This window comes from Arachis stenosperma, chromosome 10, assembly GCF_014773155.1.
Source record: "Arachis stenosperma cultivar V10309 chromosome 10, arast.V10309.gnm1.PFL2, whole genome shotgun sequence".
In the NCBI taxonomy this organism is placed as follows: domain Eukaryota; kingdom Viridiplantae; phylum Streptophyta; class Magnoliopsida; order Fabales; family Fabaceae; genus Arachis; species Arachis stenosperma.
Genome location: NC_080386.1, coordinates 129,605,083 through 129,625,516, shown reverse-complemented (window position 1 = coordinate 129,625,516; position 20,434 = coordinate 129,605,083). Strand labels below are relative to the sequence as shown.

The 20,434-nt window shown below is 30.0% G+C and overlaps 2 protein-coding genes across 2 annotated transcripts; both read left to right on the top strand.

Moving 5' to 3' along the window:
• Positions 1-4,671: 4,671 nt before the first annotated feature.
• On the top strand, positions 4,672-6,128 carry LOC130956489 (transcription elongation factor 1 homolog). The gene is made up of 5 exons (XM_057883541.1): positions 4,672-4,890; positions 5,285-5,407; positions 5,496-5,566; positions 5,656-5,677; positions 5,764-6,128. Exons 2-5 carry the CDS (start codon positions 5,295-5,297, stop codon positions 5,813-5,815), a joined length of 258 nt encoding a protein of 85 aa, XP_057739524.1. The 5' UTR covers positions 4,672-4,890; positions 5,285-5,294; the 3' UTR covers positions 5,816-6,128.
• Positions 6,129-17,975: 11,847 nt separating this feature from the next.
• LOC130956366 (transcription elongation factor 1 homolog) lies at positions 17,976-19,416 on the top strand. Its single transcript, XM_057883402.1, has 5 exons — positions 17,976-18,197; positions 18,591-18,713; positions 18,802-18,872; positions 18,963-18,984; positions 19,076-19,416. Exons 2-5 carry the CDS (start codon positions 18,601-18,603, stop codon positions 19,134-19,136), a joined length of 267 nt encoding a protein of 88 aa, XP_057739385.1. The 5' UTR covers positions 17,976-18,197; positions 18,591-18,600; the 3' UTR covers positions 19,137-19,416.
• The last annotated feature ends 1,018 nt before the right edge of the window (positions 19,417-20,434 follow it).

Genomic DNA, 20,434 nt, shown 5'->3' with positions numbered 1-20,434 from the left:
TCCAAACCTCCATACATCTCCCTGTTTCATCCCTGTTTCATTCGAGTATTACAGCAACCCCACAAACCCCAGCCAAGATTCAAACCCTAGTCACTACAATGACACCAAAACTCCAGAACCTCAACTACACTGACCAATGCTATGATCAACCAACACTGTATTCAAAATGCAAAGTAAAAAAAAATGAAGGTTACCTTGAGTCCGATCACAACGTCAGAACCTCCTGTTTGTGGTGAAGGAAGGGAAGGGAAGAGCGATAGCAACTTCTGATCAGATGACTTCTTCTCTCAAATTTTCGTAAACCTAGCAAATACAACCATACGGCTACGCCATTGATGGGGAGATGAAGAAGAATTCAGAGGGTGGAAGAAGAAGAGACGAAGTGTTTGTGTTGGGGGAGAAAATTGTTTTTCATACTAAGTAACAACTATACGGCGTCGTTTTTGGCTTTCAAAGGCGCCAAACCCAAAACGACGTCGTTTTGGACACGTCCCACGTGGCAATCTGAGGCCATGTCAGCGCTCCGGTGATGAGTCATCACCTGAAATATGGCCGGGGACTAGTTTGAGTGCTCGGAGCTCTATCTGGAGGACTACAATAGAAAAATCGGGATCTTAGGGATTACTATGAGTAATTGCATGAATCTCATGGATTACTATGGGTATTTACTCATTGTTAATATTATAAGTGTAAGGAGTGTTAAAGTTAATCCCACGTAAAAAAAAACAAAAAAAAGTGAGAAATTTATAACATGAGAGACACGTTAACTTATGTACTTGACATATTTAATAATTCACGCATAGCTTAGATTTTATTACAAAATTAGAGAGGAGAGGAATTTTTTCTTTCGAAAAATAGAATTTATTAATAAACTTTTTAAAAATAAATACAAATAATAAAAATTAATAATTGCTTCAAAAAATTAAGTACTTTTAAAGAAAAATTTTAAATTAATGAACATTTTAAAAATTATTAAAAAAATTATAAATTATTATTATTTTATCGATAACGAATAAAAAAAAGATAAAAAAACGAGATAATTATAGAAAAATAAGTAATTGAAACTCTTCATCATGCTTTATATATTATGATGTCATCTTTGTAATAAAAATATTTTTTTATATATTATCTTTTTGCTTTTCATAAGTTTATAGTTTTTTATTGTTTCATTGTGAGGAAAACTATAAATGTATATGTGCACTAAAAAGGTTCAATAATTGATAATAGATTAGTAAATGAGATTAGGTTATGTACTTTTTTAATTTGTGTCTTGCTCTTTTTTTTTTTTTTTTGACAACGAAAAATAATGACTTTAATGGTGATCTCTCAACTTAATGTTTCATTTTTTATAAAGAGAAACTTGAGATTATTTCAGGATTTTCGTCTTTATCGTTTTAACTCTCTTTTGTACACATTTTATTTCTTTGTATTTTTTATTTAGTTTTTTTTATTTTAAGTTTAGAAATTTTTTCATATGATGTTTAAAATTTGAGGTGGAATTTTAATTTTTATTCATATATTGATTTTAATTGTTTGTGTGATCTCTTCGGATATATATCATTATTATAACTTGAAAAAAATAAATTGATGACATAGCAGATATGTATCATTATCTTGTGTATAATTGACTTTAGTTTTGATTTCTTTAAAAAAAAATTTATACAAATAAAAATATATTACTGTTTTAGTTAAAAAAAAAAGAAAGTTTAATTTTTTTTGAATACTGAAATGATTTGATAAGAAATTTTAGATTAAATTAATTATTTTGTGACTTTATTATCTGTGACTAAATAAGCATATAAGGGCTTTAGGTTTATTTAATTTTAGTATTTTTGTGACTTTCATATAATCGACATGATAATAAAAAAGATCTTGCAAGAGGAATAAAAAAGTTATAAGGAAAAGAAAAAAAGAGAATGGGAGGAATTTCAATTTATATGAATATTATAATAAAAAGTATGGATAGATAAATAAATTTATAATTTATTAATGTTTTTTAGATGTTTACGTTGATAGAAACTAAATTAAAAAAAGTTACATGATATAATAATCAATTTAAAAAATTAAAAAAATTTAATTAAAAATTGAATGAAATTATGTAAATAATTAAACCAAAAAGTGAAGGAAGAAAAAAATTAAAATTCCTAAAAATAGTGAATTTTTTAAGAGAGTCACTCAAATAAAGATGTCAAAAACGTTTTTTTTAAAGATATTTTTAAATCATTAAAATTTAACTCATATAATCGATTAAATTGTATTATTTTTATTAAAATTAGACAGGACAAATAAATTTAGCCAAAAAATTAATAAATTAATTTTGAACCGATCTAAATTAATATTTTTTTATAAAAAATAATTACAATATCTATATAATAAAAAATAATTAAAATACCTCTATTATATATGTGTATATATATTAATTTTAAAAAACTCTAAATCCTAACCCATGAAGACTGAGAAAAAATGAGCTAGAATTTAAAATTTTTAAAATTAATATATATAATAGAAATATTTTAGTCATTTTTTATAATAGAGATATTGTAGTCATTTTCTATAAAAATAATATTAATTTAGACCAATTCAAAATTTAATTTATTATTTTTCGATCAAATTAATTTATTTAACCTAATTTTAATAAAATTTAATACATTTTAATTAATTATACGTGTTAAATTTTAATTATTAAAAAATATATTTTAAAATTTTTTATTTGAGTGGTCCCATTTCTTAATTCTCTGCTGCATAATCAAACTTAGATATGCACACAAATTATCAAGATTATCCATGCAGTTAAACACTTGGCATTTGTTGAGATAACTTAGTAGTTAGTAGTTTGATTACAATGATGCTCAAATTCTTTTTAGCCTTTGTTTTGCTTCACATGCCCCTGTATTTTTTCTCCAGAGCTTCTGTTACAGTATTCCCTCCATGGCATCTTTACTTGACACGTGTCAGTCATCAATTTGCTTAGCTTCATTTCTTGCCTTGTCATTACCTTGAGGTCAACGACTCGGATTGAGTCAAAGGAGCAACATCATGCGAACCAACCAATTTTTAGCGAATTTTTATCACGTTGATTTGATCAATTACTTATCTGCTCGGTTTAACACTTAACCAAACCAATCAATAATCGTAATAAGATATCAACTAGGAATAATTAACTAGAATAAATGAAACTTGTTTGGTACTAGGTGCTAACTCATCAGTTCATGTCAGAAATCATATGCATGTTTTGCTTGTTTCCAAATTTTGATGACTTCCCTTATCAAGATATGATCCCTATGTATGTGTCGGTTACTTGTCTTCATCACGTTGACGCGTTTTTCACTTTTTCCTAATAATTTTGTTTTTCTCATATAATACTTGGTCTTGGGTCTTCGTCAATTATTGGATTGGTGTTTACATTGATGAATATTGGTTTCTTTCTAGAAAAAAATGACCCGATGCATGATACAAGGCCCAAACTTTTTCCTGTTATTTTAATGAACACAAATTTATTTGAATTTGATATTAACGAAATTACTAAGATATTATTCTCATACTTACTAAATCCTTATAAAAGTAAGAGTAAAGTATCGTTTTTATGGGGTAAGTTCTAAAGTTATTCCTAACGTTTTAATCGTTCTATTTAATTTCAAAATTAATTTAATGTTGTTTTACCATTAGAGATTCGTTAACAGAATTGACCGCGAGGACAAAATTGAGACGATTTTAAAACGTTAGAGACTTAAATAGGATGAAAACGTTAGGGACAAAAATGATACATAAAAATAAGGGTAAATCACAATAATAAACCAAGGGGACCAAAATTTTACACGAATCAACCAAAACGAAAATTGCTTCATGAATCTACTGATGCACGCTTATATGTAGTTCGAACCAACTAAATTCGAACTCCATTTCTACATAATTCGAACCAAGTAGGTTCGAATTATACACAAACACACGCACACACTAATTCGAACCAGTTTAGTTCGAATTACACACATAATAATTTCTATGCTGTTAAAAAATTAATTTATTAAAAAAAATTTATTAAGAAATTTAATAATTTAAAAATTAAAAAAAATATATATTTTATTTCATACATTAAAAAAAGCTAACAAAATATTTAATTACGAGACTTCTTTAAAATATTTGTGATCTATCAATTCGAATTTCATACAATACTCTTTTGTCCATTTTTAATAGTTCATGAATATTTTTTAATAAATTTATTTAAATTATACTACAAAAAATATTTTATCCTATGCAAAACAATTTAAAAAAAATAGTTTAAAAAATGTTAGAAGTACTATAAAAATTTGTAATGTTCTAATAACTTAGGTAAATACATTCATGTACTCAAATTTTAAATAAAATATTCTACATAGTCAATAATAATTTAGAAATGAAAGAAAATATTTTATTCCATACAAAATAATTAAAAAATATATTTTATTCTAATACAAAATTTTTTTAAGAAATAGCTTAAAAAATGTTATGAAGACTATAAAAATTTTGTAATATTCTAGTGATTTAGGTAAATACATGATAAAAATATTTTTTCTTTAAGATCTAATATCTTTATAAAATTCTAATAAAATTAAAAGATATTTATCTAAATTACAAGATATGACCCTCAATATACATTTCAAATACTATAAATGATCTAAACTAAATTTTTATTTCATTCAATTTCTCAAATCACATTTCACATCCACTCTCTCTTTCTTTCATCGCCTGCGCTTGTTAAGCTAAAGCACGAAAGCATATAAGTGGGATTCACTTCTGATTAGTGTCATTCATTCTTTCTCGGAAAGAGGCAAGATAGCCTTCGAAAAGACGAAAAGAAAGTGTTGAAGCCAGTCATTTCGATTCACATTCTTGATCTTGGAGTCTTCCACTTCTGTATGCTTTCTATTCCCTTATCGCTTACGTTTTCCTTTCATCTTGTTTACATTGCCGCTGTTATGATCCACACAATTCGCCAAAACGAATGGGGAAAAGGCTGGGATTTGGATTCATCTTTAGTTCTTGCTTCTCTATTGGCCTTTCCATTGCTTGTACTTGTAGATTCCGATCATTGATTCATTATATGCATTCTAGGGTTCATTGAATTAACAAGTTTCAATTTTCAACCGTTTTGGTTTAATAATGTGTTTTTTGGAGGGGAAACAAAAAAATCTTGAATTTTGGTGGTTAGATAGTTTGAATAATATCGTAAAAAAATTTTAAGTTTTTGAGAGATTGATTGAAGTTCTAGCTTTGATTTTGTGTGCTCAAACATTTATGTAAAAATTAGGATTTGAGGAATGGGAAAGAGGAAATCATCAGCAAAGCCAGCTCCAAAGAAGCGGATGGATAAGCTTGACACTGTCTTCAACTGCCCTTTCTGCAATCACGGCGCCAGTGTCGAATGCCGAATGTAAGCTATTTCGTTTAGCGTTTGTAGGGGATTCCATGCTTAATTTGTATTTCCTTGGAGGATTAATGGTTGGGATTCTTTTGAACAGTGATATGAAGAACTTGATAGGGGAAGCTTCTTGCAGGATTTGCCAAGAGAGCTTTAGCACTACTGTCACAGGTTTGTTTCTGAAAACGATCATCTGAACTCATATTCAAGTTTGTTTTTTAAATCTGCTGATGATCCTGGAATGTTTGTTGTCTTTGCAGCTTTATCTGAACCAATAGACATGTATTAAACATTTCTATAGAAAACCTCTCCCTTTCCCATTCTTTCTTCGCTTTGTCTTACAAACACTACTTGATTGAACAATGCAGATACAGTGACTGGATTGATGAATGTGAACGGGTGAACAAACCCGGAAGTTGATGGTGCTTAGTAGTGCGATTATAAGAATCCATTTCGAGCTGTAGCGGATGGAAAATTCTGTATTTGTGTCAGCTCCTACTGCTGCAACTATACATGTTTTGTTCCTATATTACTCTCTAATAGAGTTTGTAAAACTACATGTACGCTAAAACAATGAGAATATGTGTGTTTGTCTAGTGTCAATTTTCAATGCCCAAATAGCTAATTATCTTTTCCATCAAGGAAAGACAAGGTCTTATTGTTTAATAAAACGTAGTTTTGAAAGTGTAGCTATATAAATTAAATGTTATTATTGTATTCTACAATATTTATGTCCAAAATAAATACAGTTATACTTAATTATCTTTTAATTATATCATAATTTTTTTTTAGATTTATTTTTGTTCATGATTATTGATCTATTGTCATGACCAAATTTTCTACAATCTCTTGTGATTCATTGATTTAAAATTTTTCTTAAAAATCACTTAATTTTTTGAAGTAATTCTAAATTTTTATTAGGGTAAAGTATATTTTTTGTCCCTTCAGTTTGGTCAAAATTTTAAAAAATACCCCCTAAGTTTTAAAAAATACTAAACATTTTATATATATGTATCTTGATGATTTGTGTCCTCTACCTTCTTGCTCCTGTACATTTGGGAAAAAAAAATAGATAGATGAAAATAAAAGAAATTAACCAAATTAAAAGATTCAAATTCAGGTTGTGATAACAATTATGTAACTTAAAAACATAGTTAAAAAATAATGATAATAATATTATCCTAATTTAAAAAGATATATAAATCAAAATATATGTTAGTTATTTACAAAAGATAATTTTATTTAAATGTTATGGATATTTATATTTGTCTTCATTTTTTTAAGTGGTATGCTAAAATATGAATTTAGATTTGAAGAAGCTTCATTTTCCTATAAATAGTGAAAAAACAAAAGAAATGAGAATCCTTGTTTTTTTTGTTTTTGAATATCAAAATATAAGAATAATTAATAAACAAAATAGGAGAATATAAAAATTGGGTATCTGACAAAAAATTCATAATTCATCATACATCTTTTTATTAATAATTTCTTAAGTCTTAAAATTTTGTCACATTTTTTACCATAAAAATAATTATATAAACGATTTAAAATTATTCAATTAAATTGATTCTTTATTATAGGGACGAATTCAATTAATTCAATTAAAATCTGTATAATTGAGATATTTAGTTTTGCACTAAATTTTTTGAAAAGACAGAAAAAATGACATTAGTATGAGTTTATGTATAACAAAATGTAAATTAAATGACATTACATCTTATTTATTAAAAATTTATATTATTGTTTATCACCAAAATAAACTAGTTGTGCTCTTCTGAGTTTATGGCTAAAAAAAGTTAAATTTTTAACATAATTAGTATATACGTCTAAATAGACAGTATTATTATTATATAATAAAAAATTATTTTATTACTTTTTATTCTTTTGATCTAATATTCCTTTTTTTATTATCTTTCTGAGTTTTGTTTGCTTTAACTGTATTTCTCCAATTAATATAATAAATTTTGAGTGGACGAACTTGATTTAATATAACATTTAATTATTAATATTAAAATAAAAATATGTATCATCAATACAATTGTAACTGTCGTTAATATAGTAATACTTAATTTATTGTTTATTGGTCTCATTGATACAATAAATTGATCATTCTTTCATATACTTTATAACGGTTAGAATCCTTTTTTCTATAATTCATTGTATACATGTATCACAATATATCATAATAGTATTTTGTATATTACTTTAGCATTAAATAATAATACATTCCAACTAAGATATACTTTTACCTTTTATTAGTTTTGAAAATTTTATTTTTATAATAAAATTCCATATCATAAATAGAAAAAAAATCAAAAGAGTATAATAATGAACGAAATAGATAGTACGAACAAACTGTTCTTATGATAATAAAAATAATGATAATTACATATGGGTTATTTTGTACTGCTCTTATAATCGTAGAAATAATGATAACGGTATCAGTTGTTTTGGGTTATAGTAATAGGAATAAAATGAAAAAAATAATTGGATATCAAACTTTTATATCTCTTTTAATTTATCGGGTAACCAATGAAATAAAATATTACTATTTACAGTATAAATTAAATTAAGAAAATTTAACCTGTAACCTTATAGAAGGAAAAAATAGTTATTATGACAAAAATTAAAATTGTCAATGGTACAATAGTACTATTTCAATTCAACTTTGTGAAAAAAAAAATTTGAATATAAATTTATTAGGTATTAAATAAAATAAAATAAAATATTATTAACACTATAAATTAAATAAAAAAATATCAATACTTTTAGAATTAAAAAAATTAGATGTTTAAAAATAACAAAGCATAACTCACTTCAAAATTTTAGTGTCCAAATTTAAGTTTTAATATGTTTTATGGTAGAATTTTTTTGTTATATTACATAAAGAAACCACTCTCAGAACAAGACAATTCATCGTCTCTTTCTCATTTTCATCTCTATTTCAATAACGGTTATAAAAAAATCATATGTAGGTTGGCAAGCGAGGAAGCCTGCCCCCACCTCGCCCCGCCTAGTGAGGCGGTCATAGAATTCTAGCCCGTCCCGCCTAACTGCGGGCTGGCGGGCTAAACCTGCCAAAACTCCTCCTTTTTTTTACTATTAACTACTAAATAATATATATAATTTCACAACCATATTAATAAATTTATAATTTCTAATGGCATAAAAAATTATATTTTTTATATTCACAAACATTAAATTCTTTGTAATTATAAATATCTAATAAATATAATTATAAACTAAATTTTCATTTAAAATATAAGTATAAATATTCTCTCCAAAGCAAAATAAACATAATCCAAAACATAATTATAAATATTGTCTCTAAAATAACATAAACATAATTCAAAACACTCAATTTTTATCTTCGTACTTTTGTAAGTTAGGTTGGGGGAAGTTAGGTTTTGGCGAAAAAATTGCAAAAATATCAAAAACCTTAGCCCGGCGGGGAAGCCCGTCCCGCCCCGCCAAAGCCCGCAGTTTAAGCGACGCGGGTTAGACGAGCTTTTGCTATTTGACGGTTCCTATTTTTCAGTGCCTTTTTTGGCGGGATACGCGGGTCGGCCCGGCGGGTTTAGGCCCGTTTACCACCCTATATCTAGCTTCTTCTTCAATTCTTTTACTCTATTAATTTACCTTTTAATTTGTTTCATTTTTTTTTTCTAATTTTTCTTACTTCTATTTCCAAGTCTGGATGCACTTCTCTGGATGGAACAATTATTATTAGAATAAAAAAATAGTTATTATGACAAAAATAAAAAAAATAAAAAAAAGAAAATAGTAGAAAAAATAATTATTATGATAGAAATTTAAAATTGTCAATTATGTAATGGGACTATTTCAATTGAAAAAGAATAAAAGAAAATCCAAATTTAAATTTATTAGATATTAAACAAAATAAAATTATATAAAACGTTATTATTTATCGTATAAATTAAATAAAAAATTACCAATATTCTTAAATAAATATTTTATATAATAACTGCTAAGCAGAGAAAAAAATTAAACATCAAACTCCCATATTTTTTTGGTACATTGTTATTTTGTTATAATATAAATAATAATTTTAGAATTATCTAAATATTTTAATATAAATTATTTAATATTATCGAAGCTAAAACAATTAAGAGATAAAATTAATATTTTTTTTAAGAATGATTCTTTTTAAAATTATAAATATACAATAAAAAATTTGAGTACGTTAAAATAGTACCATAATAAAAAAATAATTCAAAAAATAAAATTAACAAACTAATAGAATATATATACACAACTAACCAATCTATCATCATTCAATATATTATTTGGACCAATTCTAATACTTGAATATTTAAAAATAAATTTTTAAATATAAATTATATTTTTTGAATTATGTAAATTTTTTAATATAAATAATTTAATATTGACTGAACAAAAAAAAAATTAAAAAAAATATTTTTTTAATAATGACTTTTATCAAAATTATAAATATATAATAAAAATTTAGAGTACATTCAAATAGTATCACAATAAAAAAAATTCAAATATTAAATTAATAGTATAAATTTTTTAAGTGAACAATTAACTAATCATAATACACTGTATTATAAATACATGTAACATAGTATATTAGAAATAATTGAAAGTTTACTAAGTATGAATTAAAGCTTTTAAAAATGATAATTTATACCCACTAATATTATCATTGTACTATGTATTACTTGGATTTGGATCAATTTTATTATTATTATTATGAGTATCTGAATGTTTAAAAGCAAATCTAATATTGACATGAGATTTATGTATTTTTAAAATCTATGAATGTATAAAATAATATTAATAAGAGATGAAATGAGAAGAGAAAAATGAGTAAGAAGTAACAGATAACATGTGAAAGTTATATCAAGGTGGCCAAGTGAAGTAATGGAAATTTTTCAGAGATGAATAACTGACATTAAGTGGAGAAATTAATTAGAAAGGGTAATACTGTAAAGAAATCTTGGACACCAAACTCATATATTGCCATTATATATTGTTATAGATACATTGCCATTATATATTGGTATAGATGTTTAAAAGCAAATCTAATATTGACATGTGATTAACATATTTAATAATATTAATAAGAGATGAAATGAGAAAACGGGTGACAAAATAAAAAGAGAAATTAACAATATTCTAAGGAATAATAAGCAAAACTTGAAGAATTTTTTCTCAATGAGCTCTGACTCTCTCCTTCCAGATCTCGACAAACGTTCGCCGGAAGAAGAAGATTTAGTCTCAAGAAGTACAAAAAAAGTAAAGATGAATGAAAATAACATAGAAGAACAGGTTATGGATGACATGAAAAAAGGAGGAGGCGCCCCAGAACAGAAAAAGGAGACTGAAAGTAAAAATCAAACCGACAACAAAGGTGATTCAGAGAAATTCATGAAGCCTAAGATATCCTACCGTGACATGGTAGTGGAGAATGGCTTCGAAAAACTGAATCCACAAGAGATTGTAGAAATGGTTTCAGAAGACTATAACTCATAAGATTTAATCATGGACTCTTCTATGGACGATGAAGCTCCCTTCGATCCTAAGTCCAACATTGAGGTCTCTATAGAAGAGTATGACGAGTGGTGTCGACCTTGGAAACTATCGCTGATTGTTAAGCCACTTGGAAAAACCTTTAACCTTCAAGCTCTTGATAGATGGGTACAGAGGAGATGGATGAAAAAAAGAGTGATACGAGTCATGGATCTAGCTGGTAACTTTTTCTTGGTCAAGTTCACGGATCAAGATGACTATGCACATGCACTCTTTGAAGGCCCTTGAATGATAGCTGATCATTATCTCTTGGTGCAAAGGTGGAGACCACTCTTCTTGTCACAAGAGACGGATATTCAGAAAGTAGCAGTATGGGTTAGGATCCCCAACCTACCTACAGAATTATATAATAAATTCTTTCTCTGAAAAGTTGGGAAAGCTCTCGGAACAATGCTCAAAGTGGATGAACTCACCTCCATACACTCTCGAGGGAAATTCGCAAGGATATGCGTGGAAATTGATCTGCGAAAGAAGATGGTTCCGACTATCACAGCCCTTGGCAAAGAGTTCAACATTGTCTATGAAGGACTACACCAAATCTGTTTCAACTGCGGTAAGTATGGGCACAGAATGGAATATTGTAATGAGAGGACGATCGGAACAGCCACTGAAGCTGCCGCCGGGATGACGGAGAACACCCGCTCTGGCCATCGAAAATCCCCTAACGGTCAAGAGACAAATCAGGACACACAGAATTAGGAATCAAATATAGAAAGGAAAGAAAATCTTGCAACAATTATTACGAATGATCCACCAATCACACCTGAAGTTAGGCACCAAAACAAGCAAGTTTCTCAAAATATGGCCACCAATCAGGAAAGCATTAATGAGGAGCAAAATGGTAACCCCTTTGGGCTATGGATGATTGTGAAGAGATATCAAAGAAGGAATAAAACCAAAGCTGATTCTACTGAGAAGGAAAGGAAGGAAAGTTTCCTAAATTCAAGGTTCCACATCCTTGCAGAGGCAAATCAAGAAGATAATCATTCCATTGAAAAGCTACCCTCGAATGAGATCCAAGCTATTAATTCAGGAGATGACAAGGACGCATGTCCAGCAGGACCTAGCAAAAAAATAGCAACAGATCAGAATCTCAGAAGCGAAAATACTCACCATATACAAAAAAATCAACAGAGGCAAAAAAGTTCCATTCCTATCATTAGAGGAAAGCATACAGCAATAAATAAGAGAATAACACCCGCCGCTAAGCAAATCAAGCAGTTCAGTCAAAAGACCAAGATCATCCAAAGCATCCCCATAAATCAGGAGAAAAATAAAATTATAGAAGCACACCAAAGCAGCCATGAAACTTCCCAAAAGAATCAGAAAGACAAGGAAAAAAATACATGATGAATATTGGAGGCAATTTTCTTACCTAAACAAGGAGATTGCTAAAGCTGAGTATGTGCAACCAACTCTTCTAAGGGGCTCTTTAGATCATACAACTAAAGCGCTTATCACTAGTATCATGGGAGGTGGGTATAATAATGAGATCAGTAAGGAAGAAGGGAACAAACCTCCAGACCCAAGCGAATCCAGCTCCAAACCAAAGAAGGACAAAAACATGAATGAACTTGATCTCCAAAAGAGAGAAGTCGCTTACCAGAATGTAGAGATGGATGCTCAAGCCATCAACAGCATGCCAAATGAGGCTCAGTGAATTCTTTTCTTTAAGGGAGTTTTTTTTCAAAACTATTTCCATCGTAATTTTTCTCATGAATATTTTAATTTGGAATTGTAGAGGGGTATCTGCTAAGGGATTCCCCATTATTATTAAAGATTTAACCTATCGGTATAATTTGAATTTGTGTGTCCTCCTTGAAACTCATGTTTCAGGATCTAAAGCTGAGGTGATTATCCGCAAGCTAGGTTTTGATTCTTGGTGTAGAAGCGAAGCTGAAGGTTTTGCAGGAGGCATTTGGTGCCTTTGGAACAAAAAAGAGTGGAATATCGAACCTCTAAAAGTCCATAAGCAATTTATCCACTTGAATATCAAAGACAATGAAAATCGAAATTGGTACTGCACTTGTGTCTACGGCAGCCCACAACCTGGGACCCGGAGTAGCCTTTGGGAGGAGTTAGAAAATTTCGCAGCGACTATCCAAGGACCTTGGTGCATTGGCGGAGATTTTAATTCTATCATTTCCCTTGAAGAAACAGGGGGCAGTTTCAATCTTTCTCAAGACTCAAGAAGATTCCAAGATTGTATTCAGAATTGTGGCCTAAAGGACCTAGGCTTTTCAGGACCCCCCTTTACCTGGCAGAGGAATAGAGTCAAACGAAGACTGGACCGGTTTCTTTGCAATTTGGGTTTCAACGATCTCTTCCCATCAGCCGGAGTTAAACATCTCCCTAAGTTGAAGTCTGACCATATTCCCATCCTTTTAGACTTCAATAACTTAGAAACGAGAAGAAGAGATAAACCTTTCAGGCTTCTTGCGCCTTGGCTCCTTCATGAAGACTACCAAAGATTAGTCAAAAACAGTTGGATCAAAAGCTAAGGTTTGGAATAAAGAGGTTTTCGGTCACATCTTTAGAAAGAAGCAAAGAATCCTCCTCAGACTTGATGGAATCAATCAAAGTCTCTCTTTTAACAATAACCCTTTTCTAGAGAAACTCCATAACGACCTTTGAAGGGAATACGAAAGGATTGTTGTTCAAGAAGAAAGCTATTGGATGCAGATGTCTAGGTACAATATCATCAATTTTGGAGACAAGAACTCTAAATATTTTCATCAAAAAGCAAATGGGAGAAGAAGAAAGAACTATGTCACATCGCTCAAGAACAATGAAGGAGAATGGATTGATGATGTGGAAGAACTCAAACACATGGGTGTATCCTTTTTTAAATCTTTATATGCCCCTGATAATTACTCTTTGGTGTTTCCTAACTTTTCTATTGCAGGTAAATTTCCTAGAATGGCAGAAGATAACCTTGTCCACCTAAACAAGAACATCACTTTCGAGGAAGTCAAGCACGCAGTTTTCAATATGGGTAGCTGGAAGGCTCCCGGGAGTGATGGACTCCCAGCAAAGTTCTTTCAGCATTCCTGGAATACTGTGGCAGATTCCCTAGTAAGTTGGGTTCAAATGATTTTTAGGAACCCAGAAAACATTGCTAGAGTGAACCAAACTCTTATCTCTATCATTCCTAAAGTTCCTTCGCCTGAGAACTTTGCCCAATTCAGACCGATCAGCCTATGTAACGTTTGCTATAAGATCGTTACCAAGGTGATATCTGAAAGGATTAAGCCGACCCTAGGGGCTATCATGTCTAATACTCAAGCAAGCTTCATACCAGGAAGGGTCAGTGCAGACAATATCTTAGTCGCGCAAGAGGTAATACATACGATGAGGACCAGGAATGGAGGAAAAGGTCTTATGGCGATTAAGATAGACTTGGAGAAGGCGTATGATCGACTCAATTGGGGTTTCGTCATTGAGACTCTTAAAGACATTGTCATCCCAGATAATATTGTAAATGTTATTTATCATTGCATCTCCTCTCCAACTATGAATTTGCTTTGGAATGGGTCTCATTCGGAAACTTTCATCCCAACCAGAGGCATAAGACAGGGAGATCCCTTATCCCCTTACCTTTTTGTCTTGTGTATTGAAAGACTTTCCCATTTAATTAACTCCTTGGTGGAAAAGAAAAGTTGGAAACCTATTACTCTATCTAGAAATGGACCTCAATTATCTCATCTCTATTTTGCAGATGATCTCGTTCTCTTTGCTCGAGCAAACAAAGATTAAGTCCAGATCATCAAGAAAGCTTTGAGTATTTTTTGTGAAGCTTCCGGTCAAAAAGTCAGTCTTAGCAAGTCTTGCGTGTTCTTCTCTAAGAATGTCAACCACAATATTAGAGCAGAGCTCAGCAGAGACCTTGGCATTCCCCTAACCAACAACCTAGGAAAGTATCTCGGAGTACCCCTTATTCACGAAAAATGTGGGAAGCAACACTTTCAGCCGATCATTGACAAGATGCACGCCAAGCTGTCCAGTTGGAATATGAAGACTCTCTCGTTAGCAGGAAGGAGCACTCTTGTTCAATCCGTACTCTCAACGATACCAAGCTATACTATGCAGACTACGAAGATGCCTAAGGAAGTCTGTAATCAAATTGACAAGATTTGCAGAGACTTTCTTTGGGGGTCAGACTCAGGAGATAAAAAGATCCATCTTATCAATTGGGACTCTATTTGCAAGCTTAAAGAGTTGGGAGGCCTAGGTTTGCATAAGGCTCAAGAAACAAACAACCTTTATCTCATGAAATTGGCATGGGGTTTAGTCCATAATGACCAAGCACTTTGGGTAAAGGTTATGAAGACTAAGTATGGCTGTGGTGATAGCCCTATCCCCAAGGTGACTAAGAGATTAAATTGCTCGAACGCGTGGAGAGGGATTGCTAAAGTTTGGGACGACTTTCAACGCAATCTTGTTTGGCGTATTGGCGATGGTAAGAGCATCAAGATCTGGAAAAGCCACTGGATCCCTGGTATTGAAAATCTTAGCGAGCTATTGCCCAATCAAATTAGCGATGATAGGGATAACGAAACTCTAGAGGCCTATGCTACGGATGATGGCTGCTGGGATTTGGAAAAATTATCTCATGCCCTCCCAAATGAGGTTGTTGACATGATACGTACTCTGAAAGCTCCAAACCACTCCCTAGGTCGAGACTCTATCAGTTGGCTACCGGAACCACATGGAAGTTTTTCTATTAATTCAGCTTATAAGGCTTATTATGTGGAAGACATAAATCCTGATGAGATTTACAGATTATGTTGGAAAGCAAGAGTGCCTCAGAGACTAAAGACCTTTTCTTGGTTATTAAGCCACAACGCTCTATTAACTAATGCCAAGAGAAGGAATCGAGGACTTACTGATAATGGGTGCTGTCCCAGATGCCCAGATCAAGATGAGAGTCTGCTCCATGTTCTGAGGGATTGTCCTTTTGCCCGAAGTATTTGGTTTAGCAGCTCAAACAGAGACCCACGTGACCCGTTCTTTAGCCAGTCTCTTCATGAATGGCTTACGGATAATCTGAATAAGGTCTCTCGCACTGACAGTGGGACTTCATGGCCCACCTTCTTCCTCACCGCATGTAATGTCATCTGGAGAAAGAGAAACGCTTTAATTTTTCAACAGGAAAACAACCCATACCAACAAGTCATTCCCGAAATCAAAGGAGTAGCTAGGAATTATGATGAAGTTCTAGAACTTACTGAGATAAGTAGAATGACTCTGAGAACAACGGCGTCGGTTTTGGTTGGGTGGAAACCTCCGGAAAATGGTTGGAGTAAAGTTAATGTTGATGGATCAATCCTCCAAGCTTCTAGTTCAGGGGCTTGCGGTGGAATTATTAGGAATTCCAATGGTCTGGTGTTAGCTGGTTTTATGATGAACATTGGCAAGATTACCATTACAGAAGCAGAATTGTGGGCAATTTATATGGGCCTTAAGATTGCAATTGATATGGGATTTAACAAGATTAAGGTAGAATCTGACTCTACCTACGCAGTTAGGTTGATTCAGAATAGCTCAACCTCCCTCCATGGAAGCACGACCCTCATCCGTGCCATCAATGAGCTTCAAACCAAGGCAGGAGAGTTTGAAATTGATCATATTCTGAGAGAAGCTAATTTTAGTGCAGACGAGCTTGCTAAACACGCCCATAACCTACCGGTGGGTCTTCATCAATTTGTTGCTCCACCCCCTTTCATTACTCATACGCTGGATGCAGATAGAAGGGGCATGGAATTTGCTAGAGTGATGAGTGTTTAAGTTTTCCTTTATTTTTCTTGGGCCTTATGCCCCCTTTTCCCATAAAAAAAATAAGCGATGAAATGAGAAGAGAAAAATCAGTAAAAGGTGAAAGATAACAGGTGAAAGTTACGTCAAGGTGGCCAAGTAGAGTAATTGGAGTTTTTTAGAGATGAATAACTGACCTTAAGTGAAGAAATTAATTAGAAAGGGTAACGGTGTAAAGAAATCTTAGACACCAAATTCATGTATTCCTATTATATATTGTTATAGATGATATCATAATATATAAAGCATGATAAAGATTTTTAATTAGTTATTTTTTTATTAATTATTTTGTCTTATTATATTTTTTTATTCGTTATCAATAAAATGATGTAAAATAATTTATAAATTTTTTTAATAATTTTTAAAATGTTTATTGATTTAAAATTTTTTAAAAAAGTACTTAATTTTTTGAAACAATTCTTAATTTTTATTTTTTGTATTTAGTTTAAAAAAGTTTATTAATAAATTCTTTTTTTCGAAAGAAAAAATTTTCTCTCTTCTTTAATTTTGTGTCAGTACTTATAAATTTTGTAATAAAATGTGAATTATTAAATATGTCAAGTACATATATAAATTTTTCATCCAATATTTTTTTGGATTTAAAAAATTTTATAAACATACGTACTCATCAAATAAAAATAAATTATAAATATAAATATTAAATTATAATCTTTATTTATTAAATATATTTACATAATTATTCTAATTTTTGTCTTGTCTTATTTTTTTAATTTTTTTTGTTAGACTATCTTATCTTATTTAAATAGCGTAAAATTTAAGTTTAGATGAAATATTTCATTTGATATTTTTTGTTTAAATAAAAAAAGTTACATTTTATGTATTATTAATTAATTTTATATGCAGTACAATTTTACAGGCACAAACTACAGAATTAAGAAATAAAGATTTATTTAACATATTAATTATAAAATAAATATTAAATAAACTAACGAAATTCTTAATTATTAATATACTTTTTTATCTAATGATAAAATATGTGATGATGATGATTCTCCTCCATTTTAATCTTTTTATGTTTTAAATTCATATGTTTATCTTTATCACGTAGATTTAATATTAGATTATAATATTATAAAATTCTAATAAAATTAAAAGATATTTGTGTAAATTACAAGATATGACCCTCAATATACATTTCAAATACTATAAATGATCTAAACTAAATTTTTATTTCATTCAATTTCTCAAATCACATTTCACATCCACTCTCTCTTTCTTTCATCGCCTGCGCTTGTTAAGCTAAAGCACGAAAGCATATAAGTGGGATTCACTTCTGATTAGTGTCATTCATTCTTTCTCGGAAAGAGGCAAGATAGCCTTCGAAAAGACGAAAAGAAAGTGTTGAAGCCAGTCATTTCGATTCACATTCTTGATCTTGGAGTCTTCCACTTCTGTATGCTTTCTATTCCCTTATCGCTTACGTTTTCCTTTCATCTTGTTTACATTGCCGCTGTTATGATCCACACAATTCGCCAAAACGAATGGGGAAAAGGCTGGGATTTGGATTCATCTTTAGTTCTTGCTTCTCTATTGGCCTTTCCATTGCTTGTACTTGTAGATTCCGATCATTGATTCATTATATGCATTCTAGGGTTCATTGAATTAACAAGTTTCAATTTTCAACCGTTTTGGTTTAATAATGTGTTTTTTGGAGGGGAAACAAAAAAATCTTGAATTTTGGTGGTTAGATAGTTTGAATAATATCGTAAAAAATTTTAAGTTTTTGAGAGATTGATTGAAGTTCTAGCTTTGATTTTGTGTGCTCAAACATTTATGTAAAAATTAGGATTTGAGGAATGGGAAAGAGGAAATCATCAGCAAAGCCAGCTCCAAAGAAGCGGATGGATAAGCTTGACACTGTCTTCAACTGCCCTTTCTGCAATCACGGCGCCAGTGTCGAATGCCGAATGTAAGCTATTTCGTTTAGCGTTTGTAGGGGATTCCATGCTTAATTTGTATTTCCTTGGAGGATTAATGGTTGGGATTCTTTTGAACAGTGATATGAAGAACTTGATAGGGGAAGCTTCTTGCAGGATTTGCCAAGAGAGCTTTAGCACTACTGTCACAGGTTTGTTTCTGAAAACGATCGTCTGAACTCATATTCAAGTTTGTTTTTTAAATCTGCTGATGATCCTGGAATGTTTGTTGTCTTTTGCAGCTTTATCTGAACCAATAGACATGTAAGTTAAACATTTCTATAGAAAACCTCTCCCTTTCCCATTCTTTCTTCGCTTTGTCTTACAAACACAACTACTTGATTGAACAATGCAGATACAGTGACTGGATTGATGAATGTGAACGGGTGAACAACCCGGAAGTTGATGGTGCTTAGTAGTGCGATTATAAGAATCCATTTCGAGCTGTAGCGGATGGAAAATTCTGTATTTGTGTCAGCTCCTACTGCTGCAACTATACATGTTTTGTTCCTATATTACTCTCTAATAGAGTTTGTAAAACTACATGTACGCTAAAACAATGAGAATATGTGTGTTTGTCTAGTGTCAATTTTCAATGCCCAAATAGCTAATTATCTTTTCCATCAAGGAAAGACAAGGTCTTATTGTTTAATAAAACGTAGTTTTGAAAGTGTAGCTATATAAATTAAACGATATTATTGTATTCAACAATGTTTATGTCTAAAATAAATACAGTTATACTTAATTATCTTCTGATTATCTCATAAAATTTTTTTAGGTTTTTTTTGTTCATGATTACTGATCTATGGTCGTAACCAAATTTTCTATAATCTCTTGTGGTTCATTGATTTAAAATTTTCCTTAAAAAAAATTTAATTTTTTTAAGTAATTCTATATTTTTATTAGGATAAAATATATTTTTTGTCCTTACAGTTTGGTCAAAATTTTAAAAATACCCCTTAAGTTTTATTTTGTTTTAATTTTGTCCCAAAAAATTTTAGATTTGTATCAAATATACCATCCATGGTTAAATTTTCAAAAAATTTAAGACCAATCTAACAATAATACATGAAAATTATGCTTGATTTGTTTGAATTGAAGATTGTTCTTATATAATTGTTGTTGAATTAGTCTTAAATTTTTTGAAAAATTAGCCGTCAAGAGTATATTTGATGGAAATTGAAAACTTTGAAACAAAATTAAAACAAAATAAAATTTAACAGTATTTTTAAAATTTTTATTAAATTTTAAGAACAAAAAATATATTTTACCTTTTTTATTATTTGTATTATTTAAAAAAATTTATTAATACATTTTTTTTACGAAAGCAAAAATTTCCTCTCCTCTTTAATTGTGTCAATACTTATAAATTTTGTAATCCAATGTATGTGTAAATTATTAAATAGGTCAAATACATACATAAATCTTTCATCCGCTATTTTTTTTTTGAATTTAAAGAATTTTATAAACATGCCACATACATACTCATCAAATAAAAATAAATTATAAATATAAATAGTAAATTTTAATCTTTATTTATTTAACATATTCACAGAATTATCCTAAATTTTGTCTTATCTTATTTTTCTGATTTTTTTTTGGATTATCTTATCTTATTTAATTAGTGTTAGATTTAGACTTAGATAACTCCCTTTAATATTTCATTTGATATTTTTTTGTTTGAATAAAAAAATTTATATTTTTATGTATTATT

Excerpts from the sequence above, each read along its gene's own strand:
- LOC130956489 (XM_057883541.1), top strand. The coding sequence starts at position 5,295 with ATGGGAAAGAGGAAATCATCAGCAAAGCCAGCTCCAAAGAAGCGGATG. Across the intron at positions 5,408-5,495 it reads GCCAGTGTCGAATGCCGAAT|TGATATGAAGAACTTGATAG; the intron begins GTAAGCTATTTC and ends TCTTTTGAACAG. Across the intron at positions 5,567-5,655 it reads CTTTAGCACTACTGTCACAG|CTTTATCTGAACCAATAGAC; the intron begins GTTTGTTTCTGA and ends TTGTCTTTGCAG.
- LOC130956366 (XM_057883402.1), top strand. The coding sequence starts at position 18,601 with ATGGGAAAGAGGAAATCATCAGCAAAGCCAGCTCCAAAGAAGCGGATG. Across the intron at positions 18,714-18,801 it reads GCCAGTGTCGAATGCCGAAT|TGATATGAAGAACTTGATAG; the intron begins GTAAGCTATTTC and ends TCTTTTGAACAG. Across the intron at positions 18,873-18,962 it reads CTTTAGCACTACTGTCACAG|CTTTATCTGAACCAATAGAC; the intron begins GTTTGTTTCTGA and ends TGTCTTTTGCAG.